The sequence below is a fragment of the Drosophila willistoni genome, assembly GCF_018902025.1.
Source record: "Drosophila willistoni isolate 14030-0811.24 chromosome XR unlocalized genomic scaffold, UCI_dwil_1.1 Seg143, whole genome shotgun sequence".
NCBI lineage: Eukaryota > Metazoa > Arthropoda > Insecta > Diptera > Drosophilidae > Drosophila > Drosophila willistoni.
Window position 1 is genome coordinate 2,652,781 of NW_025814056.1, and position 26,101 is coordinate 2,678,881.

The 26,101-nt window shown below is 38.4% G+C and overlaps 9 protein-coding genes across 12 annotated transcripts; 4 read left to right on the forward strand and 5 right to left on the reverse strand.

Moving 5' to 3' along the window:
* Positions 1 to 2,174: 2,174 nt before the first annotated feature.
* LOC6646454 (vesicle-associated membrane protein 2) lies at positions 2,175 to 9,085 on the reverse strand. 3 transcript variants are annotated; one of them, XM_015177570.3, is made up of 6 exons: positions 8,991 to 9,085; positions 7,827 to 8,466; positions 6,578 to 6,728; positions 6,354 to 6,512; positions 6,208 to 6,259; positions 2,175 to 2,627 (listed from the first exon to the last, which is right to left on the reverse strand). In XM_015177570.3, coding segments are annotated over exons 2-6 (546 nt in total). In that variant the 5' UTR covers positions 7,829 to 8,466; positions 8,991 to 9,085; the 3' UTR covers positions 2,175 to 2,445. The 3 variants fall into 3 exon arrangements, with proteins under 3 accessions (XP_015033056.1, XP_023033847.1, XP_023033848.1); XM_023178079.2 differs by lacking the exon at positions 2,175 to 2,627 and adding an exon at positions 3,477 to 3,894; XM_023178080.2 differs by lacking the exon at positions 2,175 to 2,627 and adding an exon at positions 4,412 to 4,443.
* Positions 9,086 to 9,144: 59 nt separating this feature from the next.
* On the reverse strand, positions 9,145 to 10,580 carry LOC6646455 (methyltransferase-like protein). Of its 2 annotated transcripts, none has more exons than XM_002069123.4 (2): positions 10,255 to 10,580; positions 9,145 to 10,027 (listed from the first exon to the last, which is right to left on the reverse strand). In XM_002069123.4, the coding sequence occupies exons 1-2, from the start codon at positions 10,488 to 10,490 to the stop codon at positions 9,190 to 9,192; spliced, it is 1,074 nt and encodes a 357-aa protein (XP_002069159.3). In that variant the 5' UTR covers positions 10,491 to 10,580; the 3' UTR covers positions 9,145 to 9,189. The 2 variants fall into 2 exon arrangements, with proteins under 2 accessions (XP_002069159.3, XP_023033846.1); XM_023178078.2 differs by lacking the exon at positions 10,255 to 10,580 and adding an exon at positions 10,086 to 10,248.
* A 693-nt stretch (positions 10,581 to 11,273) lies between these two features.
* LOC6646419 (protein big brother) lies at positions 11,274 to 12,488 on the forward strand. The gene has a single exon (XM_002069124.4). The coding sequence runs from the start codon at positions 11,495 to 11,497 to the stop codon at positions 12,137 to 12,139; it is 645 nt and encodes a 214-aa protein (XP_002069160.1). The 5' UTR covers positions 11,274 to 11,494; the 3' UTR covers positions 12,140 to 12,488.
* A 184-nt stretch (positions 12,489 to 12,672) lies between these two features.
* LOC6646420 (coatomer subunit alpha) lies at positions 12,673 to 16,907 on the reverse strand. The gene is made up of 3 exons (XM_002069125.4): positions 16,832 to 16,907; positions 15,675 to 16,747; positions 12,673 to 15,611 (listed from the first exon to the last, which is right to left on the reverse strand). The coding sequence occupies exons 2-3, from the start codon at positions 16,618 to 16,620 to the stop codon at positions 12,853 to 12,855; spliced, it is 3,705 nt and encodes a 1,234-aa protein (XP_002069161.1). The 5' UTR covers positions 16,621 to 16,747; positions 16,832 to 16,907; the 3' UTR covers positions 12,673 to 12,852.
* Positions 16,908 to 17,003: 96 nt separating this feature from the next.
* LOC6646421 (transmembrane protein 60) lies at positions 17,004 to 17,601 on the forward strand. The gene has a single exon (XM_002069126.3). The coding sequence runs from the start codon at positions 17,107 to 17,109 to the stop codon at positions 17,500 to 17,502; it is 396 nt and encodes a 131-aa protein (XP_002069162.1). The 5' UTR covers positions 17,004 to 17,106; the 3' UTR covers positions 17,503 to 17,601.
* On the reverse strand, positions 17,536 to 18,959 carry LOC6646422 (nucleolar protein dao-5). The gene has a single exon (XM_002069127.3). It carries the CDS (start codon positions 18,911 to 18,913, stop codon positions 17,576 to 17,578), a length of 1,338 nt encoding a protein of 445 aa, XP_002069163.1. The 5' UTR covers positions 18,914 to 18,959; the 3' UTR covers positions 17,536 to 17,575.
* A 265-nt stretch (positions 18,960 to 19,224) lies between these two features.
* On the forward strand, positions 19,225 to 20,146 carry LOC6646423 (protein brother). The gene has a single exon (XM_002069128.3). It carries the CDS (start codon positions 19,266 to 19,268, stop codon positions 19,878 to 19,880), a length of 615 nt encoding a protein of 204 aa, XP_002069164.1. The 5' UTR covers positions 19,225 to 19,265; the 3' UTR covers positions 19,881 to 20,146.
* Positions 20,147 to 20,678: 532 nt separating this feature from the next.
* LOC6646424 (novel acetylcholine receptor chaperone) lies at positions 20,679 to 24,634 on the forward strand. The gene is made up of 3 exons (XM_002069129.4): positions 20,679 to 21,268; positions 22,584 to 22,722; positions 23,153 to 24,634. The coding sequence occupies exons 1-3, from the start codon at positions 21,149 to 21,151 to the stop codon at positions 23,371 to 23,373; spliced, it is 480 nt and encodes a 159-aa protein (XP_002069165.1). The 5' UTR covers positions 20,679 to 21,148; the 3' UTR covers positions 23,374 to 24,634.
* On the reverse strand, positions 24,630 to 26,050 carry LOC6646425 (vacuolar protein sorting-associated protein VTA1 homolog). Its single transcript, XM_002069130.4, has 4 exons — positions 25,855 to 26,050; positions 25,729 to 25,790; positions 25,484 to 25,634; positions 24,630 to 25,410 (listed from the first exon to the last, which is right to left on the reverse strand). The coding sequence occupies exons 1-4, from the start codon at positions 25,962 to 25,964 to the stop codon at positions 24,783 to 24,785; spliced, it is 951 nt and encodes a 316-aa protein (XP_002069166.1). The 5' UTR covers positions 25,965 to 26,050; the 3' UTR covers positions 24,630 to 24,782.
* Positions 26,051 to 26,101: the final 51 nt, after the last annotated feature.

A 26,101-nucleotide genomic window follows, 5' to 3' on the forward strand; every position in this document is an offset into this window, starting at 1 on the left:
TGTCACATTCCTTGCCATCATCATCATCCATTGCCCTTGCCCTTGGCCATCTTTTTCTGTTCTTTTTTGTCGCATGGGCCTTTTCGTGTCTTTTTTTTTTTTTTGGTTATTACTTGTGCCGTTTTTCGAAATTTTTTGGTATAATTCGCTCTTTTTTTTTAGATTTTATAAATTGTTGGTGTAATCTTTTCTTTGGGTAAAATCAAAAATTAAACGCACAAAATATTTATTTAACATTTTGTCATATTTTGTGATTTGTTTGTCTTTTGTTTTTTTGAGATTTATGTATATATTTATATATATGTATATTATTTTCCATTTTGTTTCTTTGTGGTTATATTTTATAATGTTTATATGCATGTGAAATATGTGAGAGGGGTGAGTTTTGTTTTTGTTTTTTTTTTGTATTATGGACAATTGAAATAAAGTTGTTTTTGTTTTATTTTTATTTAAGCTTTAAGGGCGACATATTGTACACGCTACGAATCTGGCTAAAAACACCTGAATTTGTGTTTACATCGAATTTCGTTTTATGGTTAGAATATATTGTTGGTAATAATTGTTCATTCATCATGTAATTTTCGTTTATAGTTTGTTTTGTTTTTTGTTTTTTTTTTTTTTTTTGTTAGTTTTGGTGTTTGTGCCTCATTTTGTTAGCTAGGCATAGCACTTTGGGCAGGCGCTTGTTGTTTTCTAATTGTTAATACATTTGATTGTTAATACATATGTATGTATGTATATATGTGTGTGGGTGTGGGTGTGGGTGTGTAGGTTGGGGTGTGTCTCTGTCTGTGTGTGTGTATATGTATATTGATCTGTAATTGTTGAACAAGTTAAGTACAATATGTGCTAAATGATTCGAAAGTATTTGATTTCTCTATAGTCACAATATTACGATAGACATTCAATAGTTTTCAAATGGAATGCTTTATAATGTATATGTTTTGGGGGAGGAACTGGAGGGGAGTGGAGTTGGTTTGAGAAGTGTCACTGTCCTACATATACAGTCATATATATTGTTTATGTAATAACAGTAAAATATATATATATATATATATATATATATATATTTCAACTTGTGGTTGCGTATTTTATTTTTTCATTTTGTAATAACTTAAAATCGTTTCTTTTCATAATAATCAACAAATTCATGATGTCAAGCGCTTAGTTTAATCGTTGAACTTTTTGTTTTTGTTTGTTTGTTTGTTTTTTTTTTGCTGCTTGCTTTTCCTTCTTTTTGTTGGTTGTTTTCGTTTTTTCTTTTATTTTTTTTGTTTAATTTTTTTTTGTTTTTTTGTAACACAACAACAATAATATTTTCAAAATGAACAAAATGCAAATGCAAAAAAAGTCATATAATGTTTTTTTTTTTTGTTGTTTATTTGTTTTTCTTGTGTATATTTTTACTAGATTCATATGTTAGCTTTTTATTTAATTGTTTGTTTGGTTTTCGCTACATTTGAATATTTCATTGTTGCACACACACAGTTTTAATATTTCTTTTTTTTTTACATATTTCTAATTTATGTCTGCTTGTTGCTGTTGTTAGTTGGTTTTGTTTTTTGTCTCTTTTTGGGTGATCAACAAATTGCCCGTCAAAAATGTTTTTGTTTTTTATATTTTTAGGTTTTTTTTTTTTTATTTTGGATTTGCTCGATTATACAATTGAAATATATTTATGTATATATAACTTTTACTTAGGAACAAAAGCTGAAAATTTTCTTTTTTGGTTTTGGATTACTATGCAACGCTCTCTCGAAAAAGTTAAATACAAACATATATTGTTGCTGCTCCGAAATTTTTGTTATCTAATCCGTTTTTAGGGGTTTTTATTTTTTGTTAATATTATTTTTGTTTTTTTTGTTTTCTTTTTTGTTTTTGCTAAGGAAACTGAGTTCAAAGAGCTGCAAACATGAGGAAGCGTTGTTGTCCTGGCTCGAGGCTGGCGCTCCTTGTTGCCAGCACAGCACAGAAGTTGGTACAATATATATATATATATATATATATATATTTATACGTATGTATAAGTAGTTTTTTTTTTTGGTTTTTACCTATATTTCTTTTTATATATAAATACATATAAATATATATATATTATATATATATATATGTATGTATGTTATATACCATTTAATGCATGAAATAATGTAACCATAAACAAATTAGCAACAACATTTATTTGCCCGGAGCGTCTTGAAGAGTTTCATTTTCGTATATTATAAATAGTATTCATTTTAATGACATAATTTTGTTGTTGTTTACTTAAAAACCTTTTGCCCACCATTTACTGCTGCTGCTCATAGATTAATATTTTGGGGTTTTTTTTCTGTTTTGTTTCTCTGCATTTCTCTAGGATTTTCCTATTTTAACTGAGTTGTTTTGTTGTTCTTTGTTGTCATCTACATCGATTGGCTTTAGAGATAATTACCAATATCCAATAGTTTCTTATGCCCCGCCATGCTTTGCTGATCCTGCGCCTGCTCCTGCTCCATCATCTGCGACCAGCGACGATTGTCCTCCGGCTGAAACGGGCTGCTGCTGTGGCGGCGGCTGTTGTGGTGGCATATATGGCGGATAATTCGGATACTGTGGCTGCTGCTGTTCACCGCCTATGAGTCCTAGTTTATCTGTATGTGGGAATCGATTGAAAGGGTTTGTTTTGTTTTTTTGGAATTGTTAGCATAATTGGTTATAGCATAGAATAGTTCATTGGTTCACCGATCGTATTGATCAATTACATCGATATACAAATATATATATTTAAATGGTTTAAGCTCAGTAATGATGATAGACATATACATAACATACATATGTATATAGCATATGCATACATACATATATATGAGGATGGGTCGTATTTTTATTTACATAAAACGGAAGATTAAAAAAAAAAAACTGTCAAACAAAATCATCCTCGTAAACTGTCCCCCATCACTCAAACCCCAAAAATGTTTGTCTATAGCAAAAAGAGAGTCCAGAATTCAGTTAACACTGGTTAAGTAGTAAGTAGTTAAGTAGGTGAGTAAGTAAGTATTTGCTGTTGTTTTATCGTAACTTTTTGGTGCATCATAAACCAAATATTTCGAATTTAAGTAAGTACCGAATTTTATATTGACAACATTGAAAATAAATTATAGAAGCATAAAAGTAAAACATATATAGTTAGATGCATAATTTATATACAGATATACACGCTCACACACACACACACACACACGCACACATCCTCTCTCTCTCTCACACACTTAAACGTTTATGTACGACCATTGACAACTAAAAACTAAAACTAAAAAACGTCTTACCACATGCAGCTAAAACTTAAAAAGCAAAACAATTAATATAAAAAACAAAACTTTTTAATTTATATACATATATAGTTCGTCACAAAATGCCAAGCAAAGTAGAGTAGAGTATAGAGAAAGCGCACGTGTAAATATTTAATGATAAATGTTTAAATTTGATTGCAACTTGGTTACCGTGTTGAATATTTTTTGGAATTTTTTATGTCGTATACTGTCGAATGTTCGAAATTTAGTGTAAAAATGTTGTTGTTTCTTTGGTTTTTTTTTTTTTTTTTTTTGTTTTGGATACTGATAATATAGTTCTAATATATCTGTTGTTGTTGGTTGGTTAGTTGATTGGTTGATTGATTAATTTGATTTGGTTGATTGATTTGGTTGAATTAGTTGATGTGGTCGGTCAATTTCTCAGCCAATGGTTTCTCGAGTGTTGGTTCAGATTTTTGTGTATGGTGTGCTTGTTGTAGTTGTTGTGGTTGTTGTAGTTGTTGTTGTTGTGGTTGTTGTTGTTGTTGTGGAGCTATTTCATTTGCAGATGCGTGCGCTGTCGGAACCACCTGAGAAGGCGGCGGAGCATCATCCGACATATAAGGTTCTACGAGAAATTTGATGAAATGCAATAATGTTTTTTTGTTTTTTTTTTTTGGGGGGGTGGGGGGTTTGGCTTTGGTTTCTTTTTTTTTTTTTTCTTTGTCTATGTATGTTTAACGATATTGTTTATATATGAAAATTATAGCGAATCATGAGAATTCCATGTACATATGCATGTATTATGTATGTATGTAGAATGTATGTATATATGATAATGTTGTTATTGTCAATATGATAATTAAACCAAAAAATGAGACAAAGAATCTGAAAAGATCTTAAGATCAATGTTTTAATCAGTGCACCTAGCAGTAGTTTTAGTATGTACTTATTTCATTACACATGACTAATTGAAGAGATGATCTCTCTTGCATTTTTACCTCAAAAAAGTCTTAATTTTATAAACAAATATTTGCATTGAAGGGGGAAAAACTGTATCATTTGTTGTTGTTGTTGCTGTTGTTATTGTTGTTTAGTTTATAACAAATAAAAATAAAAAAAATAAAAATAACATAGATGTATATGTTGTTGTTTCTGATTTATTCTTCGTCTTTTTCTGTAATTGTCATAAAAATATGGGTTTAGTGTCAAATGGAGTAAAAGTAAGAGAAAACAATTTTCAGTATATGTATTTGTTTTTTTTTTTTTTATCACAAAATTATATATCAAGTTGAATACAAAAAGAGAGAACAAAGAATAGTTAATAGAAACTACAGAGAACTAAGGTTAATACTTTATGTAATTGCTTTTTTTCAGGAGGGAGGTGGGGCCAGAGTGAAACAAGTTTTCGAATATCTTGGCAATTGAGTATTTTGGTTAAATGCTTAAGTTCAGAGTGTGTCTATATGAGATTGAGTATGTATTTTTTTTTTAGATGAAACGATTGTACGAAACGTTAGAACTAAATGCTAAACAAATTGAATGGAAACTAGTCAAAAAAGTGAAAACAAAAAGAAGAAGAAGGGAAAGAAACCACAAACTAAACTAAACTTAATGTCCTACGAATTATACGGGATAACAACTTTACTATATATTGTTAACTATTTGCACTATTTGTATAGATACATTTGTACTGTAGAAGTATGGCCGGACTTGTACTAATGGTTCGGTTTTGTTTGCAATGGACAATGGGGCAAACATACATACAATATACATATGGAGGTATATATATATATATGTATATATACTTAGTTTTACACACACAATTAACACAGTTATGAAATACATATATATGTATATATACGAATAAAGTACGAATATATGTAGGTACATAGAATATAAGACTCAACGTGGTATGTAGTAGTAGTAGTAGTATATTAAAGAAAACAACAAACGAACGACATGACTTTCAGTTGACTGCAAAATCAAATCAATACCGAACCTGGTGCCACATGATGATGATGTTGAACTTTGCATATTAAATTGTACAATATATATGTAATTTAATTGTATTTTTTTGGTTGATTGATTGATTGATTGGTTGCTTGCTTGGTTGAAGCTCATGAGATGGGGCTAACAGTTAAATGCATTTTGGATGCGATTGAGCGTTCGTTTCGTTGGATTTCTTTTTCAGTTTTGCCTTTTTTTTTTTTGGTTTGTTGTTTATTATTATTAATTTAAAATTCGAATTGGTTTTTGGATAAGCGAACGATCATCATCATCAACGTTTAACAGTTGGACTGTGAGTTACTCTCTACTACACTCAGTTAATGAGATTGATATTTTTTTGTCGAATTTCAATATGATTCCTTTTTTTGTTTTTTTTGATTTTGATATATTTTTTGTTTTGGTTTTTTTTTTTTTTTAGATTTTTGTTGGGTTGATGATGCATTGTTGCATTGCATGTTTTGTAACTAAGTTACTAAGTAGAATTCTTATTGATATTATTATTGATATTAGCAATCTACATAAAGTTACCTAGAGAAAAAAAATAAATAAACAAACAGAGTGATGGAATTAAAAACAAAAACAGAATTTAGTTATATGGTTTATGGTATGTGCAGATATTTAATTGGAAATCAAATACAATTTAGTCTAATAAAATCAGTGCTAAAAGTTTCAAATCATAACCCAAAGGGGGGGAGGGGAAAAGAAAATCTAACCAAGAAACTTTGAAAAAGGAAGAACTAAGAGAGCTCTGTGAATGAGTAAAATATATAGAGAGTGAGAGTGAGTGGATTATCTCGTTGTTTTTGTTGTTGGTATTCTCTACGTTTTGGTCGTCTGTGTTGAAGTTTATTCATCGTGTTATGAGTTAAATATAGTAAAAGTAGTAGAAGAGAGCCTCTATATCTAGGGATTTTGGTACGAAAAAACTTACTTGCAATAATGCCCACGATAACGAGACCAATTACACCCATTATGATCATCATCTGAAATGAAGATTGACAAATAGAGAGAGAAAGAGAGAAGGAGATATAGATATAGAGGATACGAGGATAAATGTTCATCGTTTAAGTTTCAGACCTTCAAATTCTGCAACCAGAATTTTCGTTTTAGCTTGCCCGCCTGCTGTTCAAACTGAGAGGCACCCTGTTGCAAAGCATCGGCACGATCATCCAATTCGGAGAGCTTGCTATCGCGCTCTAAGACCTTCTCCACATTGGTGCGCATAATGTCGACGACCTATACAGATAGATAGATTGATAAGATAGATGGATAGTTGAAGAGACGATATTAATCTAACTTACCTCATCCACTTGTGCCTGCGTCTGTTGCAGACGCTTCTGTGCTGCAATTTGCTGCGGATTATGTGGTCCGCCAACAATTTCACCATCACCACCCTCGCCGGCTGGTGGGCCAGCGTTTGGTGGTACATCACCAGCTGGTGCAGCATCCGCCCTGTGGTGCAACAACAACAACAACAATTAATCATTAGTCACATGCATAAACTGGGATGCATGAAAATAACATTCAGCTCAATACTAATCAACTTCCAACAGGGGGCTCAAATTAAATACAGGAGGGTCTCGGATTACACAAAACTAAACTATTTATTGGCTGGTGTTTATTTCTTTTTGTGTGTGGGTAAGTTGAAAACATTTGCAAACGGAGTGTGTCAAGAGATTACTAGCCAGACTACGGCATTAGAGATCAGCATCAGTATCCACTTACTGTTCCTTGTTTTTGTCTTTCTTGCCCATTGTCTCTGTAGGCCGTTAAATTGGTTTTTGTTCACTTGAAGTAAATTTTGTCATTAAACACTTTGAAATCGTTCTGAAGGAACTCTCACAATGCTATTCCAAATACTAATATGTATAATTTTCTTCTTTTTTTGATAATGTAGAAATATGTACCTACATGGATACGTGTATGTACATATGTGGGTGAGCACTATATATAGAGGATGATGCATTCAAATTGTCAGGTCAAGTGGAGCCTCTAGAGAATTTACATTGGGTACAACTTTTGACCATGGTTAAAAAGGGGCCAGGCCAGGGGGTTTGAGACTTGTATATTCATCAAACATACAACGTTTTAAAAATATTATATGTTATTATGTTTGTGTGTGTGTGTGTGTGTACGTATAGGTACATATGTACATATATTTAATGGTTTGCATTTCATTTGAATCATCGGAACCCTTTTCTGGCAAGTATGTATTTAAAATTATTGATTTTACGATGTGAGAACGCAGCATTTTGCCGTGCCATGTGATGCGGTTTAGCCAAATAAAAACATGAATGATTCATAGAGGTAATAATAGAACTGAAACTGCCCCAAGAAAAGATTGTGTGTTTTGGTAAGTGTTTGTTGTATGTTTGTATGTGCGTGTGTGTGTGTGTGTGTGTGTACATATGTGGAAAAAAAGGCAAGGAAAATGTCCTTATTTTGTTTGTCATACGAATGCAAATGAAAATAAAAAAACCCAAAAGGCAGAAAGGCAAAAGAAAAGAAAAGAAGAGAAATCAATAATGTGTTGTGATGTCCATCACTTACATTTCTTTCTGGTTGTGGTTGTTGTTGTTGGTAGTGACGCCTTTGTGGCTGCTGTTGTGTGTTAACAAATTTCGACCCGGTCGTCTCGCTGTGTTCCTGCTGAGTGATTGTGATTACGGTGAATGTGGCCCGTAGTTTCCGTAGATCTAGATTGGTATGCACTTGGTGGCCAGCAAAACGTCTTTCGCTTGAGCGCGTGCTATACTGCTGCTACTTGTCGATGGCGCAAGGGGGTAGTAGTAACGGTGTGTTTCTAGCTGTTGGTAGTGGTGGATTGGGTGCAGCAGAACTTAAATTCGTTGTTTTTGTTACGCTCTCTCTCTATCTCTCTGTCTCTCTTTCTGTCTCACAATCTCTCAGTGGGTCCTCGTCTTTCTCTCTATTTCGATCTGTTCTGCCGTGCGCTATTGCGTCTGCCTGAGCTTTTTCCTTCTCCCTCAATCGTCAATGAATTTTCACTCCTCTTGAATTCCGGTTTTAGCGGTTGCAGAGGAATCGCCAATATATATATATATATATATTTGTATATGTTTCTATGTATGTGAGTATGTGGGAGTTACACTTGCCACGACAGCCTTTTTGCACCACCGCACACAGCACTCAATATAGGAATTTTCTGGCTCTGTTGTGTGTTGAATCTCTATGAACAGAAAGCAGAAGGGCAACAGGGGGGGATGGGCAGAAGTATTAAAAATAGTTTCAATTTTTAAGTATATCAGCAAATGTTGTGTTTAATGTTATTAACAAGGCCTACATTTTTCTCTCTCTCTCTCTCTTGATTGGCTCAATTCAGCTAATGCAATATTCTGTTGCATACACTCAGGTGCAACAAAATCCTTGCCTTATTTATTACCAACAAACCTGAAAAGTATGTATTTAATGAATTTGCAAATTCCACAATGTTCAATTGCTTGACATGGGCAAAGAAAAATCAATGAAAAAATTCACATTGCACAGTATTAGCTAAATGCCTTCATATATATTTTAGTTTAAACAATTGTCAACGCGCTAAAAAATGCTTAGACACTTGCAATTTCAACGGATTAATTAAACTAATTATACAGTTAATTAGAATATTGTTTTTCCTTTTTGTATTGTTAAAATAAATATATAAATAAATTAAATAAATACTTTTTCGCAGCTAAAGAAAAATTTTTCACTTACGACGTTTTTTAGCCAACTGCGAAAACTTCAGCTTTTCTAACTGTTATGTGTATTTGGAGAAAAAGCTTGCGACAAAGAGGACATCAACGAGTCGATGCTAAAACCGACGAGAAGCTTTTAATCTTTGATAACTAAACAAAACAGCGAGTACAAATATGAAAAGACATATGTTTATTGCATGTCAAGCAAGACAAACTATCTACAGGGGTTTACGGAATTTTGTTTGTATCCACACACGATACATTTTTAGGCAACGTCCCCGATTAACTTGCAGTCGTCGGTCCACAATGAGCTGTTCCTCTTGCAAACCCGCCTTTGTTAGCATTTCTCTCAGCTCCTGTTCGGTGAAAAAATATACCATGGTGCCATCACCTCTGACATAGAAATTGTCCTCCAAGCATTTGCCATTTTTAAAGCGCAATTGTGCTAAATCATAGCGGCCATAATCCCGGAACAATAGCAGTCCTCCTGGCTTAAGGTATCGATAGCAATTGTCTATTACCCGCTGCATCTTATGGGGCTCAATGGCCGATAGTACAAAAATCATGACAATAATGTCCTGTGAATCCTCCTCGAACGGCACTTTCCAATGTTCCAGCGTAGCATCCATAACAAACACCTCGCAACGTTTATCCTCAATGTATTGCTGTTGACGTTGCAATATCTCAATGGCCCTGCTGGAGAAATCACAGCCGTACACTTTCAGTTTACTCTCCGTACAGTACTGTAGAAGTGGCATTATGGTGTTGCCCACACCACATCCCAATTCAAAAATGCTGCGCGGTTGTTCTTGTTGCTCCACATGGACCGGTTTAGCTTGTTGTGTGTTAATCGGCGCAAGCTCTGGGAATTCTGTGAACAGCCAGTGTCGATCCTTAAAAAAGCGGTTATCGTGTATGCCATAGAATGAATCCCAGAATTGGGCAGCCCCCGTTTGAAAACGCTCCTTTTGTTCTTCGCTCATCTTGGTACCCGAATTCTGGGCTACTGCCTTTTGGGCTGCTTCCTCCTGCTCGGCATCCCATTCCACGTGGTCCCTGTATAGTGGATTTTAGATATCACTGTGTTGTATAACTTAAGCACGAAATCAAGTACCAGGCATTAAACTTGAACACATCGCCTACATTGGTCAATATGCGATCACCACCACCACCTGGCTTCTTTCGCTTGCGGGTGTGTTCATAAGTTTTGTTGCCGCTGGCCCAGCAACGCCGCCAAATCGAATTCATCCACGTGCATGCACAAGTGGATGTTGCATATTTACCAAGCATTATGCTTATAAACATCGTCTATCTCCTGAAGCAGCCGGGTGCCAAATTGTGGTCGCTTGGCCAAATCCTCAGCATGTCCTGGAGATGGTGCCTCGCTCATTACTTGTACCAATAATTGTAAATAAAAGGTAAATAAAAGCCCAAAGCAACGCGACTCAATTTTAAGAGAAGGTAGCTCATTTTTAAGAAAGTACAACTGTCGCGTCGATAAATCAAGGTGGCAGCCCATAACTGTTATCGGGTAGTGGTCTCTCGCGCGGGCAACAACACAATATTCAAAATATCTGGCGACACATTCAGCAGATTCGTAACAAACCCTGCCTAACTATATACATATTTCAGACGGTACAAAAAAAAAAAAACGAAACACGAAAACAATTCCTATGGCAACTTAAATTAAGACTCATCAAGTTCTATTCTTTATTTGTTTTTTCAACAATCCTACTGAAAGCAAAAATCCGCATAACGTGCAAATTCATATTAATGCTAGGTTTGATTTAAATTTTAAGGAGGTCGCAAAGTTCACAGATATTTAAAGAATATATCGAGCCCTATTTGCGGCAATAACGTATGCGCCAAAACGCAAATTTTAAACATATTGCTTTTAAAAAAAAGCTGCGGAAAGTGGCGCATACGTTATTAATGCAAATAGTGCTCGATATATGAATGTTTGAACCTTCTATTAGTTACAATTTCTTCACGTCTTACAATTTTCCGTATTTGCTTCTTCGCCTTCTTCTTGTCTGTTGTCCCGTTATGATTAAGAAATCTTTAGACCAAATTTCACGAAAGAATTGTTATGAATTGTGTGTCATTGCCGATGTTATACATTTTGCACTACACAACAAGACCAACTCGACATTGACATTAGCCCTCGCTTTAATCTTAATCGCAATCTTCGATTCAAAAAATCCGGGTCATCAACCCCTGTTATCCTTCGACCGTTACCCAACACCATACAACATTTTATCGATAAACTCGAAATGAGCTGAGGCACGCAAATTAGGATGAGTTAGGTATAACAAAACCGCAATATTTGTAGCACAGAAAAAAAAACAAAAAAATTAAGAGTTGAATTAAATTTTAAATATTAGTTGTAGCAAATGATCAAAGCAAAAAAAGAATCGAGAACACGCATTAGTGAAAGTTAAGCCATTGAGCCCAGCAATTAAACAGCCCGAAGAAACGTCGACGTCCAATTTTGTGGAGAACCACCACCATTACGCTGTCAAGATGATGAACGAAGCTGCAGCTCTGGCAAATATGATTCCCTACGACACAATTGGACTCTACGAGCAGCCCAAGCCCCGATTCATTTTCAAGATGCCCCGTGTGGTGCCCGACCAGAAGTCCAAGTTCGAGAGCGATGAGCTGTTTCGCCGTTTGTCGAGGGAGAGTGAAATTCGTTATACGGGATATCGGGAGCGATCCATTGAAGAGCGACAAGTGAGATTCCTTAACGGCTGCCGCGAGGGCCACACAGAGACAAGCTTTGTGGCATCGGGCACCAATCTTCAGTTGGTGTTCAATGCAAATCAGAATCCCTACCTGCACGACAAGGAGTGCGATTTTGAAAAGGAACATGGCAAGGTGCATATCAAATCGTACTTTATTATGAACGGTGTATGTGTGCGTTTTCGTGGCTGGCTGGATCTGGAAAGGTTGGACGGCGTGGGATGTCTAGAGTACGACGAGCGTCGCGCCATGCACGAGGATGCCATTCTTCGCGACCAGATCGATCGTTATAATCAGCGGCTTCGCGAATTTGAGGATACCAAGCGAGCCTATCGCGACAATCGCCAGGATGAGATGGAGGCGGTACGACGGGGTGTCGCTTCTGGCGGAATTGGTGTAGGAGCCAGTATGTGGCGACGTTAGTTAGACCTTTGGACGGCAACTGTGCCGTCCCAGTCGCCGCAGCAAGAGACTCAATTTGCAAATAATACTCAATATTTTATGGAAAACTGAAAATGCTCCAGTCTTTCGCCGTTGAACAGTCCACAAACCGGGATTGGATCTGATTACGTGCAACTATGCTAAGATTATGATATGCTCTCGAATATATATGTATTTACTTGTACTTCTGTATGCTCTTAGTCCGTAGGAATATTCTGTAGCTTTTACCTAATGTATGCTTTTATGGTATTAATCCCAAAATCTTACAGTTAATGTCAAACATAATTGACAAATATTATACTATAAATAACTAATAAATATTTACGTGTAATCGTTCTGGCATTTTTATTATGACAAATTGCGAATTCTCCCGCAAGGGCTTAGTCATTAAGAACCACAGATTTAGAATGAGTCTTGTCGAATTTTATAACTTAATAACTATAAATAGTTTTGGAAGAGTTTGAGCGAATCAAATCAACCGCCGTTCAGTATAAAATTTCCGAGTCGGGATGAGATTAATGTAGATGTTGTATAAAGTTTATTAACGTTTATAGATATAATAATGTGTATGCCATATGCTTAGAGGCGTAATTCTAAAGGCTAAAAGTTAAATTTGCGTATATAAGGGGACTCGTCGCTTGGCGGGAGAAGAGGGGACAGTAGAACGCAAGTCAATATCAAGAGCGTTTGTCCGCTTAGCGGAATTGCAGATTGGAAATACGCAAACCGATGCAATCCTTACCGATCTGGCTTACCTCACATACCGTGCATAGACGGCCCTTGTACTGTGGCTCATATGAGGATCCACAGAAGGGACACGTCACCTCGGGCTTGCCACGATAAATCGGCTTCCAACTAATGCCACAGATATTGAATGGGTTGAACTCTTCGTACTGCAGCTGGTGCTCATCTATGGGATTCACTTCGCACGCTTGTAGAATTTTACGCACTTGTTGCGCTACGTCCGGTCTAGGGGCCAGCTCCAGCAGACGACGGGCAAATGATGCAGCCGTCTTGTAGTTCTTCAGTTTGAAGAACATATTGAGGGCAGTGCGCAGGGTAAGAATTTGGTGAACAGGCTGCAGTTTACAATGGGTGAAATAGGCGGCCATTTCGCAGATGCGCTTCTGCTCCTCCAGGGTAGATTTGGGCATGCCCTTTCGGTCGGTTTCCATTTTAAGACCCACAATATATTCTGAACAGATCTTGAGCAGCTGTTGAGCCTCGGCGGTATCCAGCTTGGTTTCCACCACTAAAAGCGGTATACTGATCAATATGGAATGGAACTTTTCAATGGCCTCAGTGAATTTGCCAGATGTGGTCAACTGATAGCCAGCCTGCAGACGGGCCACCAGATCATTAAGTTTAATACCCAGTGCCGGGCGCTGAAGCTTTACATTGGTCTCCCCAAAGTTACGTAGCGGGTAGCCGGAAAGTGATTCCAGATTCGGATTGGCTGTGTAGCTAGTGCGCGAGCAGGCGTAGCTATGCAGGAAGAGGGTCTTGAATGGCTTAAAATTGACCACGCCCAACTGGTCGTTGAGCAACCGGAAGGCGCTTTCAAAAGAGCCAGCCTTGATGTGATCCAAAACCAAAGGTGAATTGTTGGCCCATTGCTGTGCCGGCGACAATCCCTTGTTTGGCGCTGCATAGTAATTACTGTCCAGAGCAGAGGCTTTTATCTTGGATGCCAACTCTTCTGGCACCACTAAGTCGTCGTCGCCCACATCCCAGCCGGCGCCATCTTCACCACCACCGCCCTGTGGATCGTCGGTGCTGAGAGCGTCATGCATTTCGTCATCGCCGTCTTCATCCAAACCCAAATCAGCGTCGGCTCCCCAGCCATCGCCGCCTCCATTGTGCTCATCCAATACAGCGGCATCGGCATTTATATTGAGGGCTTGACGGGCTGTGGCACTGGTGCCTGCGCGGGTGACCATGGCGCCTTCGAAGAAGCCCTTGGATACAGACAGCAGTGGCCAGTTCGTTTCCAGCTGTTGAATGGGCACTGGCGGCTGAAGCAATTGCGCATTGTCGTTTACTTCGGGCAAGCTATGCCCCTGGTCGGTAATGGCTGTGCCTAGCGACTCGGTTAGCTCCTCTAGACCGTGAGTGGCTGCCGTCAGATAGGCCAAGGAGAGTTGTCCACAGTTCTTGAGAATGTTAACACGCTCGCGGACATCGCCAAGCAACAGGGCTCCCTGATATTGGGCCGACACATCCTTTCGGATCTCGGCAATCTTGTTCATCTTCTTAAGCTTTTCTAGATTGCCAGTAATTAGATAGAGAAAGCTTAGCTTGTCAAAGTTCTTGGTGCGCTGGTAGCACATTTCGACCACCTGGTGATTGCCCTGCAACAAGCCAGCCTGTCCCAGACGGTCCCAGCAATTCTTGTCATCCAGGGCTTTGGCAGCTTCCAGGGCAATCTCAATGTTGCCGCACTCCAGCGCCAATCCGAATCGCGTTTTTTCGTCTTTAACGAAATGCAATGCCACCTCTGGATAACCCTTCTGCTGCAGATAGGCAATAATACTTTGGCCAACCAAACGCGCATTACGCACCATGTGAAGAACCTCATCATATTTACGTTGAATCAGGGCTAACTTGAACTTGTATTCCGTGGGGTCGATATGCAACACGCGGGTGCGGCACTCGCGATCCAAACAGAACACCTGAGTTCCCTTAACTCGTGTTAAGTAAATGGGCAAATCCAAGGTGCGAATGATGCCGTGATCACCATTGGTAATGGCATATTTAATGTGGTTGCTTGTTGTATAGATAAATACGCCCGACTCATCCCATGCTCCCGACTTGACCCGGCAATTTTCTTGAACCGTACACAGATACTGCAGGCGGCGGTCACAAATCGTCACCGAATGCTTGCAGAGCAGCGCAACCAGCGACATATCTGGCGACCAGACCACATAGCGGCATTTGGCCAATTTGATGCTGCCCACCGAGACCAGGCGCTGCACTTCGTAGAGGGTAACAAACTCAGGATCGCGAATGAGTAGCATGCCGGTGCCTGCATAGAAGATTTCCTCACAGAAGGTTGGTATCTTCTTGGTCACCTCGTTTTTAAAGTTCTTGATAACCAGCTGCTGATTGCGGTCAAGCACAGCAAAACGATTACGGGCAACCCAGATTGCCGTAATGCCAGAGCTACGCTTACTGTCCGATTCAGTTTGACTATCGGTATCCTTGGGTATCTGGCAGAGATCGTAGGTGCTGTTCTCCAGATTGTTAGTACGTGTGCATATTAAAACGGCGTTTAGAGCTGGATTGTAGGACATGCTGTAGACCGGTGACTTGCCTGGACGCAGCTGCATCACAACCGTGTCCTTGGTTGTGGTAAAATCTAATTTGCGAAGGAATCGATCCTTAACATAGTACAGCATGTTGCCATGGACGGCATACGCGGGGCGCTCTCGTTCCAATTTAAAGACAACCATTCCTGAAATGCAAACAAATTATATGAAAAATTTTCCAGAAGCTTGTTCTGCAATTGATTGCCCACCTCCATCATGACCAGCAGCGAACAGGTTGAGAGTAGGATGGGCTGTCAGAATCCAGAAACGCTCATTATCTCGACGGAATGTGAATAGACACTGACGTTTGGTCATATCCCAGACGCGAATACTACGATCCTCGCCATTGGAAATAATCAGATCTTGACGGGGATGGAATAGCACACTAGACACATTGTTGTAGTGGCCGCGGCAGGTATCAACCTCCCATGCCTTGTATTCATTCATCCGCCACAGTTTAACCAGGCGATCATCGGCACCCGACACAATCAGGGGTAAAGTGGGATGGAAACTGGCCCAGTTTACACCACGATCATGGCCCTCGAGAACATGTTTGACAACAGCGTCCGCCTGCCCAAAGAGATCAGTAGCTCCTGGATGACCCTTCAAATGATCATCCAAGCCGCCAGGACCTGGAGCCACATTCTTTTTGCGCAATCCGGAAATGTCCCAAACTCGTACTGTCTGATCCAATGATGCCGAGACAATCTGATCCTCTGTAGGATGAAACTGGGCACACATCACATAATGATTATGTCCAGTCAGCACACAGATGCAGTTGCGTGACTGCCAATTCCAAATTCGTATTGTCTGATCATCGGAGGCGCTCAGTATCCATGGATACTCGTGATGGAACGCTACAGTCCGGACATAATCCAAATGTGCCAGTAGGGTGAAGATACAACGACGCTGCTTGTAATTCCAAACCTTGATTTTATAGTCATCGCCGCCAGATACAAATAGCGGCATCTGCTGATGAAATGCTACGCCCCGAACCGGCCCATCGTGTTCATCGAACTTTTCTAGCAGTGTATGCATACGATAGTCCCACAATTGGATGACGCCACTATGTAAGCTGGTTAAGATCCATGGCCGTTTCGGGTGGAACGACAAACCCTTTACTCGAGCCGACTTGGACTCGAAATTGGTCAACATGTTGGCAATTATTGTCTTCGAATAAAATGTACTATGTTTCTCTATCGCTATCTCTGTTCCTCAGGTGTCGTGTCCTAGTCTTCGGCTTTTCGTCTACTTTGCCCAATTAAAGCAATATACTTCTTTTCTATAATGGAAATTTGAAGAAGAGAAAATGCCCGAACTGTTTAATGTATTGTTTCCAATATTATTCACAATTTAATTAACAAACCATTCAATTACAAATGTGACACGTCAATTGGGCTGCAAAAATCTAGCAGTGTTGGCAATAGTGTTGTTGATATAGAGCTGCCAGTTGATAATTATGCTGACAGCTGACCACAGAACGTTACCAGTACTGCCAGACCGTTTTGGCTATTTATGATATTTATGAGATAAAACTACTTTGGTCACATTGATTGTGGGTGGATCGGAAATCTGGTCACACTGTTACTAAGTAAACAATTTATTTTGTATTGTTTTCGTTTGTGGTGGAACTGGAAAACAATGACATTAGCCCATCGGGCACTTTTCACATGGTTCATTGTCCTTGTGTTCCTAATTTTGTTATGCTTACGGCTGGATCCGCGCACAACATGGAACTGGTTTGTCACTTTTACGCCGCTTTGGTTCTTCGACTGTATCCTCATCATCTATGTGATTATAAAGTTTATTCGCAAATGGCGTAACTTAAATAGGCTAGCAGATCTTTTACTGCTCTATAAATGGAATATTGCCGGGGTGTTGCTGACAATCACATCTCAGGTGATGATATGTCTGACCCTCGAGTACCCACAGCAGATACCCATCTATTTCACAATGACTCCACTATGTCTTCTCTTAACTACAGCGATAGTCTATGTGGGCAGCCGACTAGGAAAGCGTGAGGGATGGCTTATATGATTAAACCGTTTAATTGTAAATTTATAGATCAATAATTAAGCATATTTATTTTAAGAAGAAATTTGTAAATAAATCAAAAACCATATTTGCTCTGTGTCACACGTCGTGTGTTCCTGTTGGCCGACCACATGGCTTGTAGTTCAGCCTCATTGGCCTTGGCCTTGTGGGCCAGATAAGTTATTTGATGTTTACGTCTTGTGCCCGCCACAGGCTCTTCGTCTGTAAGCACGCCTGTGGGTTGGAACGTTGTGGATGAAGCCAAAGCGGTTCGCATCCATTCTTCACGATTGGGGTGGACTTCAGAACCAGAAATTTCGATGACTTGCATTCCCTTTGCTTCCTTACGCCGCCTCTTAGCATTTTTACCCACCAATGCATCCATTGCTTCGGCGTTAAGTTGCACGTCACGATTGCGGGCTTGAATTTGTCGCAGATGATGTTCATTTTCAGCCTGACGATCGTGTTCTTGTGACTCTTCCTCGGGGACCTGTCGTTCTGTCACATTTTCCAGATATTTATTACTGGCCTCAGCCATTCTAGCAGCACGCTTTGCTACCAATGCATTAATCTCATTGCTGCTAACCTCTGGGAGACGGTGCTCGCTGTTCAGTGAGAAAAAGTCTCCATCATCATCATCGTCATCACCATCTTCGCTATCGCTAACAGCAACCAACGATGTAGCGGACGGTCGGGCTGTATTTGATTTTTTGTGCGGAGCAATAATTTTTTTCACACCATCAACGGCTTCAGTATTATGGGCAGCTCTGCGCTGCTTCACTGTATCCGGGACAAAGGGAGAGGCCGCTACAGACGTTTTGGTTGCATGAACAGTTTGTGGTTTTTGTGCGGCCACAGCTAAATCTGTCTTGGAAAAATTACGCTCGGATTTGGCTTGGGGTAATAAACTCAACAGTCCTGATCCTTTGGGTGTATTGGTTTTAACTTCATTTTTCCGGGATTTCAATTTTTCAGATATCTCTTTGTCCACATCTGAGAAATCTCTTAGCGAGGGTATGCTGATCTTGACGCTTCTCTTAGTTGGCAATGGTGGAGGCTTTTCCAATTCTTCACTGCCTACCAGAGCAGATGGTTTTTTATGTAGAAACTCATCATCCGCTTCCTCAGCGGTTGCCACAGTTGATCGTGGTGTCGGAAGTGTAGCAAAAACTGACGTCCCTTCTACATTGTCCTCCTCTTCTGGACTGGATGCTGCAGAGACCTTGGGCTTGGGCAATGCCAATGCAAATCGTCCACTCGAAGATTTTAGCTGGTTCAAAGTTACCTCTTGGGGCACGTAGTCATCATCATCATCGCTTATATGATTTTTTGTACTTTCTGTTACTTTTGATAAAACGGGCTCATCATTTTCGGAATCTTCATCGCTGCTGGCGGCGTAAGCAACAAGAGACATTGCTGTTGCTTAAAAATATTATTAATTAATACAATGTTTATAACTCAAAAAGTTTGGTCACACACTAATCGGCATATGGCCATATGGCAACGCCACACAGCTGTCAAAATTCAAATTTAAATATGTTGTTGGAAATATGTACCTGCTGACCTCCACTTTTTTTCAACAGGTAAACCTTCTTAGCCCTTACAATCCCGACAGATGGTCGGTAAGATCATAAAACTATAAACTTCCCGATTTTCAGGTATAATGCAATTACGACCTGTCTCTCAAAATTTGTCGTTACTTTTCCGTATAAGTAGGGCAGCTAATCTGAATAATACATTCAGTTAATATTTGTTCACCGTTTGAAATGCATCACCATCAGAATCTCGGAGAAGCAGCAGCAGCCTTATCTGCTATCCATCCACCGCCCTACGAGTCGTTGGTCATGTACGAGCCACCGAAACCTTCATTTATTTTCAAAATACCGCGTGTGGTTCCTCACCAGAAGTCAAAATTCGAAACCGATGAGCTTTTCCGGCGCCTTAGTCGCGAAAGTGAGGTGCGGTACACAGGCTATAGGGAACGCTCCATTGACGAGCGTCGAATGCGTTTTGTCAACGATTGCCGCAAAGGCTATGCAGAGCTCTCATTTGTGGCTTCTGGTACCAACATACAACTCTACTTCAATGCCAATCACAACCCGTATACACAGGACCAAGAATGTGATTTCGAGAAGGAACGCGGAAAAGTGCATTTGCGTTCTAATTTCATTATGAATGGAGTTTGCGTAAGATTTCGCGGATGGCTGGATCTGGAACGTTTAGATGGAGTAGCCAGCCTGGAGTATGATGAGGAGCGGGCCCTGCATGAAAATGCACAGCTATGTGAGCAGGTTGCGAATTACAATCAACGCATGGTCGAATCAAAACGCATTTATGCCCCCCAAGATGAAGTCCCTGGACGAGGTCCAGTGGGTTGGTAGGTCAATAAGTTCGAAGAATTGTAGACTGTAAGCCAAATATTACAATGAATAAGTACGAGTGCTACTGATATTTATATTTTGGGAATTGACAATACAGAAGTCAATACCTAAAAACTGGGAACGCCACAATATACTGTTTTTTTTTTTTTTTTTGGCTCATATGTACATATGTAGGTACAATATTATTATGTTGAATTGGTTTTTATTTTGTTTACAACAAGTTTACAATATCGAATTGTCCAAACAATAAATATTTCTTCAGAGAGTTTTCATTGGAATAGTTTTAACAACTCTCGATGTCGATTGTCGCAACAAGAATGTGTCGATGAACTTACTGATTTAGAATCGTAGTTTAGACCCTGACGACTTCCAAAAATGTCATCCAAAAATCGTAAATAAGATCTATTAATTAAAAATGATTGAATAAAACAAAAAAAAAAAACAAATTATTAAATTGTGTGTTCAAATGCATATAATGTAGTCCTGTTGCATTTGCTGAAGAGGGATGACTGGCTTGGGTACGTTTCCTGGTCCTGGTGGACAGGGTGGAGGCTTCCTTGCGCCCATGGCAATTTGGAAAAACAACCACCGAAGCTAGCTATTCATAAATGCAGCTGTCTTAGTCCTCTCACTTATCCAATCTCTCTCTCTCTCTCTTTGTGGTCTAAAGGGCGCCTGCTCTTTCGCTCATGCCGAGGAGAGTTCTTGGCCAATGCTCGACATATGTATATTGATTTTTTTTAATGTTTTGGGATGCTGCTGCCGAAATAAACTTGCCGTCTCTCAGTCTCTTTTCGAACGCCATAGCGTGCCGTGGCCAAACGTACGGGAACCAAACCAAACCAAACAAAAATCAGGCACAGACAGAGCCTAAAATATTGCCAAATATTCAAGTTTGTTTCTAATTGGTTGTTGTTGGTATTTTTTTTCATACTTTTCCGTTCGGTGCGGCACGAAAAGCTGCGACGTCTTTCTAAATTTAGCAACCGGTGTATTATTCTATAGTAGGGTGTTGTGTGTACTATATACTTCCCCAAAAACTCAATCCTAGCGACGAACTACGCCCCAAGCCGCCCACACCCCTGCAGCCACACAACCCCTTTCAACTAGGCGCGCGCGCGCCCCACTCATAATTTAGACATATTTGAGATACATAAATCCTCCTCAGAACATCCGTATATCGGGCATTAAAAAAAAATAACAAAAAAAAAGGCAACAAAGCATAAGCAAAAGTCTTGAGATATAATCAACACTCAAAAACACACAAAATGCCCACTTCGAACACAATTGTGCTGAAGAGCCTCTCCGTGCTGCTGGGCCTCTTCTTTATCTTCGTGGGCGCGCTAAAATTAACCCCACACATTAGTAAGGATCTCTACAAGGATTTGGTGAGTGAAAAATCGATGCAACTTGAAATCGACAGCCTCAAATTATGTTGAATTCACCGATTCAATCATTATTATTTCGTTTCTTTTTTATGTTGTTTTGTGTGGCCGTAAGTGAAATTTGATGAAATGGTCCAATAAATACACATATGACATTCAGAGTGCACTTATATAACTGGAATAAATTTATTGAAAAGTACATTTAAGTTCAAATTGCAAAATATTATACAAATGACTAATCATTTTACATTGAACTCAACCTCGCCAATGCCAGACATTGGCATTCAAAAAAATATATACAATATATATATTGTTTTTTGTTTTTCGGAATGATCTTCAAACATATTCAAAATCATAGAGGAAGAAACACAAATGACATTCATATACTTCTATATATTATATTTATATACATAAATATATATTTATGGAGGTGTTAATATTTTATTATTTAGGAAAATATCAATTAATGTTTAATGGAAAATATATTTTTTCCCAATTCACCTTTATCCCCTTCTCCAATCAAAATAATGCTATTGGTTCCACAATCCCCTTGTTTTGCAATGCATCTACATACATATGCATGTATTTTCAAAAATTTTAAATATGTAGTATATACAAATACGATATATGTACATACATACATATATGTATATGAAAAGTCTCCCAAACCATATAGATTTGTTTGTATTCAAACAGCTGTTCAAGTTTTAATACCACTCACAATTCAAATCAATTTCTTGTTTACATTTTGTAAATAGTTTAGGACGCTAAAAACAAAAAAAAATAAACCAAAAAGGTAACCAGGGTACTTTTAGTACTACTTTCCCTTTTTCTTTTACGATAAGTTTTCAGCATTTTGGCAATTTTTATTTGTTTATCGCTTTACTTCTTGCGCATAGTTTTGTGTATTTTCATTAACAAAATATTTCGCATTGCAATGCTCTGGCAAGGAGAGCGAGCGCCAAAATGACGTATGTAATTTTTGTATTATATTTAAAGACTTAGAAATGTACATACATACATATGTATGTATGTATATTTGCACGTGTGGGCATCGATTTAAATTGGCATTGCATTGATTGCAAGCCATTTTCACTTTTAATTTATGTTTGCGTCTTTGCACATTCTTCATCATCGCATTTTAGGGCAAACAAATGGCAATCTCTATTGGGGGGGGTACTTGGGAATTGCCACAGAAATACATGTACATATGTATTTAAAAATAAACATCTGCATTGCATATCGCTCGGGGCTCGCGCTCTATGAATAATTATAAAATTTCAATTATAATCCCCCTTTCTCCCTTCCGCACTTTCAGCGCACCGAGTATGTAAAATATGCCAAAGTGTTCCCATTGACTGCCCTATTTGGATTAAAAGTGCCATCGAAATGGTACCGACGCACCATCGGAATTTTGGAGATTTTATGCGGATTGGCAATGGCATTGATTCCATATCGTAAGTATAATGATTAAATTAGATCGTTAAATTGGGCACTGATCACTGCTGATTTTTGAGCATTGTAAAGAAATCCATATGCATTTAGGTATTCATACATATTTGATTAGATTATATGAATGTATATAAATATATTCATGATTAGTATCAACAACCGAGTTCATGTTACTCAATATGTCTAGTTCCGTCTGTTCTGTGTGTTCCGTTTATATGAGCACCAACCGCAGCGTTTAATTGCCTCTTATTTTGCAATAGCAATTTTAATATAAACAAATCTATATTCTTAAGATAGCTATTTGAAAGAAATAAATTGGCAAAGGCTTGATAAAATTTATTTTACTTAATAACGTCAGTGCCCCGACTTTCTATTCTATTCTGAAATACACAACAAGAGGTTTCTCTAATAAAACAAACCTTTTTTAATTCACAGATAAAGTGAAAAATGCAGCGAATATAACATTGCTGGTGCTTATGGTTTTGGGTATCTATCAACACTGGATGGTCAGCGACCCCTTTGAACGTTCCGGACCTGCGTTGGTTTTTACCTTTATGTTAGGTGGACGTTTGGTTGTCTGGTATCAAACAGCACGCCTTACCGAGGAACTGGAGGCGGCTACTCAAACGCAAGCAAATGGAGCTAAGCAGGACTAAAGGATTTGCTTATACACACTCACTCTCACACACACATACTCACTACCTAAGCACACCATACATAAGTATATATTTATACATATATACTCATCCAATCAGTCATCATTATAATCTCATCCTTTAGCTGAATTGACACATAATCTTCGAATTTGATTAAATTCACGTCGTTTGAGTGTCAAATAAATATAACCAATTTATATATATATATATATATATATATATATATATATATATAGACATATGTATATATGTAAGGGTCGTTCAAATAAAGGTTTCTAGAATCGGTCCTTATACAAGTACTAAAAAAATACAACATTTTAAAAATTCTTATTGAATAATTCATAAGCGGCGCGCACAGCACCTTTCAATTTTGTATGGACACTTTTATCTTTAGGAAATCTTTTTAATATTAACAATTAGAGCAGTCGGACATGTATGCCATAAACACCTCTTATTGTGCGATCAAAGACCATACCTATAAGTATCTAATCCCATAATATGTATATGTATTTTCTGCCTATCTACCTAATGTTATACAAACCAAACAATTTTTTCGGGAGCTGTATAAAAATACGATAAATAACATTCTTCCTATTCCAACAGCAAAACGTCATATCCAGTTTTTTTAAAATTCAAATCTTGATTTCCGTTCGAAAAATAAAAACCCACAAAACCGGAAATAATTTCATTGCTATGTCGTTTATATTCCCAAAGACTGAACAAACCCCAAAAACAGTTTTGTGATTCGCTATTGTGTTTATATTAATTCTTAACTTCCTTCTATTGGATTACAAACTAGATCTGCCATATTAGGCTTCTCGTAGATATCGACTAGTAACTTAGTCGTTTTACAATTCGTTTGTATTCTGAATTTAAGATAGTAAATCATAAATTGATCTTTCTCGTAATAACATATACGTAATTATTCATTTGGGGCTATAGATTATTGCGAATGTTTCAAATAAAATGCGCGCCGCGTTGTAAAATGCCAGATCTGTATTTGGCATTTGAATGTGCTAATAAAAGGAACTAATTTTAGTTGTCCAAAACATGAAATCCTTTTTTCTTGTACTAAGGTGAACAACCCATATTATATATATTATACAAATTACTATATATCTTTTGACATAAAGACAGAATTCATAATCGAATGAAAAATACTTCATCAGCAAAGAGAAGTGTCTAAATTAGTGCCCGAACTAAGAGCACGCCTTTTAGTGACAATTTCTAATAAATTTCGAACAACTCATATGAACTTAAATTTCAGAACTTTGTTTTTATTTTTTTTTATATATTATTAGCTTGGAAAGCAATAAGTGCGAGAATATATCAGTATATACTATAAGGGTTTATGGTGTTAGCGTTAACTGTGAGTTTCTAAAAAATATATATGTATATTTGTATAAGATTTATTCGGACCCAGTGCTCAGCAGTTTTAAAGCCTTTTGCAAATTAACAATGGCTGTCTTTACATCGTCATAATTGAGGGCACTGCCCGCATATTTGCAGTACTTTTGGGCCGTAATCATCTGATCTGGTGTTATTTGGACTCCAGCCACTGGTTCAATTGGCTGGTAAATGGTAGCAGCAGCTGGATGAGGCTGTGCTGTAGGCACATATGGCTCAAAGCCACCAGGTTTCTCCTCCTCTACTGGTGGACTGGGCAATTTGTTTGGATTATTTAGCACTTCCTCGGCTGTGGGAGGTGTTATTTGCGTAGTTGGCGAAGATGGTTGCACTGCGTCATTGGCATTGTCAGAGATAGCCGGATCCCCACCGCCACCGCTAGCTTCATGGCCAATGTTGTTACCTTCGTCACCTTCCCCACTGGCCGGATTTCCAGCGGACTCCTCTTGCTCAGTGTCATCGGGTGCAGCAAAGGGTTTGGGCGTTTCCCCCGTCTTCAAGCAATTGTGAATGTAGGCGGCCTTCCATTTGGCATATTTGCGATTCTGCGTCGCTTCCTCACTCAGTTCACCAAATGTTTGCAAAATGTCGTAAAGTACTCCGCTAGAATAGAACGCCTTGACCATGTTCCTAAAATCACAAATTTATATATTAAGAATTCCATTGAAGGGGAACATTTTTTTCATACATATTGATCACTCACTTGCCAAAATTCTCTTCGCGATCCTGTTTGTCGGCATACAAAAATAATTTCAATGCATAGTTCTCAATGTGTGCCTGGGCAGCAACATCGTTGGTTAAGGCTTCATTATCGGCGTGCTGCTTTTTCATCTGCTCTAACCAGTCCATTATGGCTAGTGGGTGTTGGTGGTGGTGATGGAGCCAGAAAAACCAAAACAAACAAACAGATGAGATGAGTCATGGTGACGTTTTTTCTTTCCGACTTACCCAACAGCAGTTTCGTTTCCTCGGGACTCTGGGTGGAGGCCTTCAGACCCACCTGCAGGGCACTGGATTATAATAACAAACATTTAAACCAAATGGATATTACTTTTGTTTTTCCTTTACACTCACTAGAGTCTTGCCCAATATGCAATGATCACATCCCGATTGTCATGTTCCTGTGCCAATTTGAGAAAATGCTGTATCGATTTCAAAGAGGGTGGACACGGTGGAAACTCCATTTCATTCGTAGACAGTTAACACTTTATTTATTTATGCACAAAATTCGTTAATTTTGATGACACATTAAAGACGGGCAAAACTGCAAAATATACCGATGTATCGAATATCGTTGTATCGATATATCGATATTCACGAT

Coding starts and splice junctions, on each gene's coding strand:
- LOC6646454 (XM_023178079.2), bottom strand. Junction 6,513..6,577: donor CGCAGGCACAAGTGGATGAG/GTAAGTTAGATT, acceptor CTATCTGTATAG/GTCGTCGACATTATGCGCAC. Junction 6,260..6,353: donor TCTGGTTGCAGAATTTGAAG/GTCTGAAACTTA, acceptor TCTTCATTTCAG/ATGATGATCATAATGGGTGT.
- LOC6646455 (XM_002069123.4), bottom strand. CDS start 10,490: ATGGGCTGCCACCTTGATTTATCGACGCGACAGTTGTACTTTCTTAAA. Junction 10,028..10,254: donor GTTTATAAGCATAATGCTTG/GTAAATATGCAA, acceptor TCCACTATACAG/GGACCACGTGGAATGGGATG.
- LOC6646419 (XM_002069124.4), top strand. CDS start 11,495: ATGATGAACGAAGCTGCAGCTCTGGCAAATATGATTCCCTACGACACA.
- LOC6646420 (XM_002069125.4), bottom strand. CDS start 16,620: ATGTTGACCAATTTCGAGTCCAAGTCGGCTCGAGTAAAGGGTTTGTCG. Junction 15,612..15,674: donor CGCTGCTGGTCATGATGGAG/GTGGGCAATCAA, acceptor TTTGCATTTCAG/GAATGGTTGTCTTTAAATTG.
- LOC6646421 (XM_002069126.3), top strand. CDS start 17,107: ATGACATTAGCCCATCGGGCACTTTTCACATGGTTCATTGTCCTTGTG.
- LOC6646422 (XM_002069127.3), bottom strand. CDS start 18,913: ATGTCTCTTGTTGCTTACGCCGCCAGCAGCGATGAAGATTCCGAAAAT.
- LOC6646423 (XM_002069128.3), top strand. CDS start 19,266: ATGCATCACCATCAGAATCTCGGAGAAGCAGCAGCAGCCTTATCTGCT.
- LOC6646424 (XM_002069129.4), top strand. CDS start 21,149: ATGCCCACTTCGAACACAATTGTGCTGAAGAGCCTCTCCGTGCTGCTG. Junction 21,269..22,583: donor AGGATCTCTACAAGGATTTG/GTGAGTGAAAAA, acceptor CCGCACTTTCAG/CGCACCGAGTATGTAAAATA. Junction 22,723..23,152: donor AATGGCATTGATTCCATATC/GTAAGTATAATG, acceptor TTTAATTCACAG/ATAAAGTGAAAAATGCAGCG.
- LOC6646425 (XM_002069130.4), bottom strand. CDS start 25,964: ATGGAGTTTCCACCGTGTCCACCCTCTTTGAAATCGATACAGCATTTT. Junction 25,635..25,728: donor GGAAACGAAACTGCTGTTGG/GTAAGTCGGAAA, acceptor AACACCCACTAG/CCATAATGGACTGGTTAGAG. Junction 25,411..25,483: donor CGCGAAGAGAATTTTGGCAA/GTGAGTGATCAA, acceptor TTGTGATTTTAG/GAACATGGTCAAGGCGTTCT.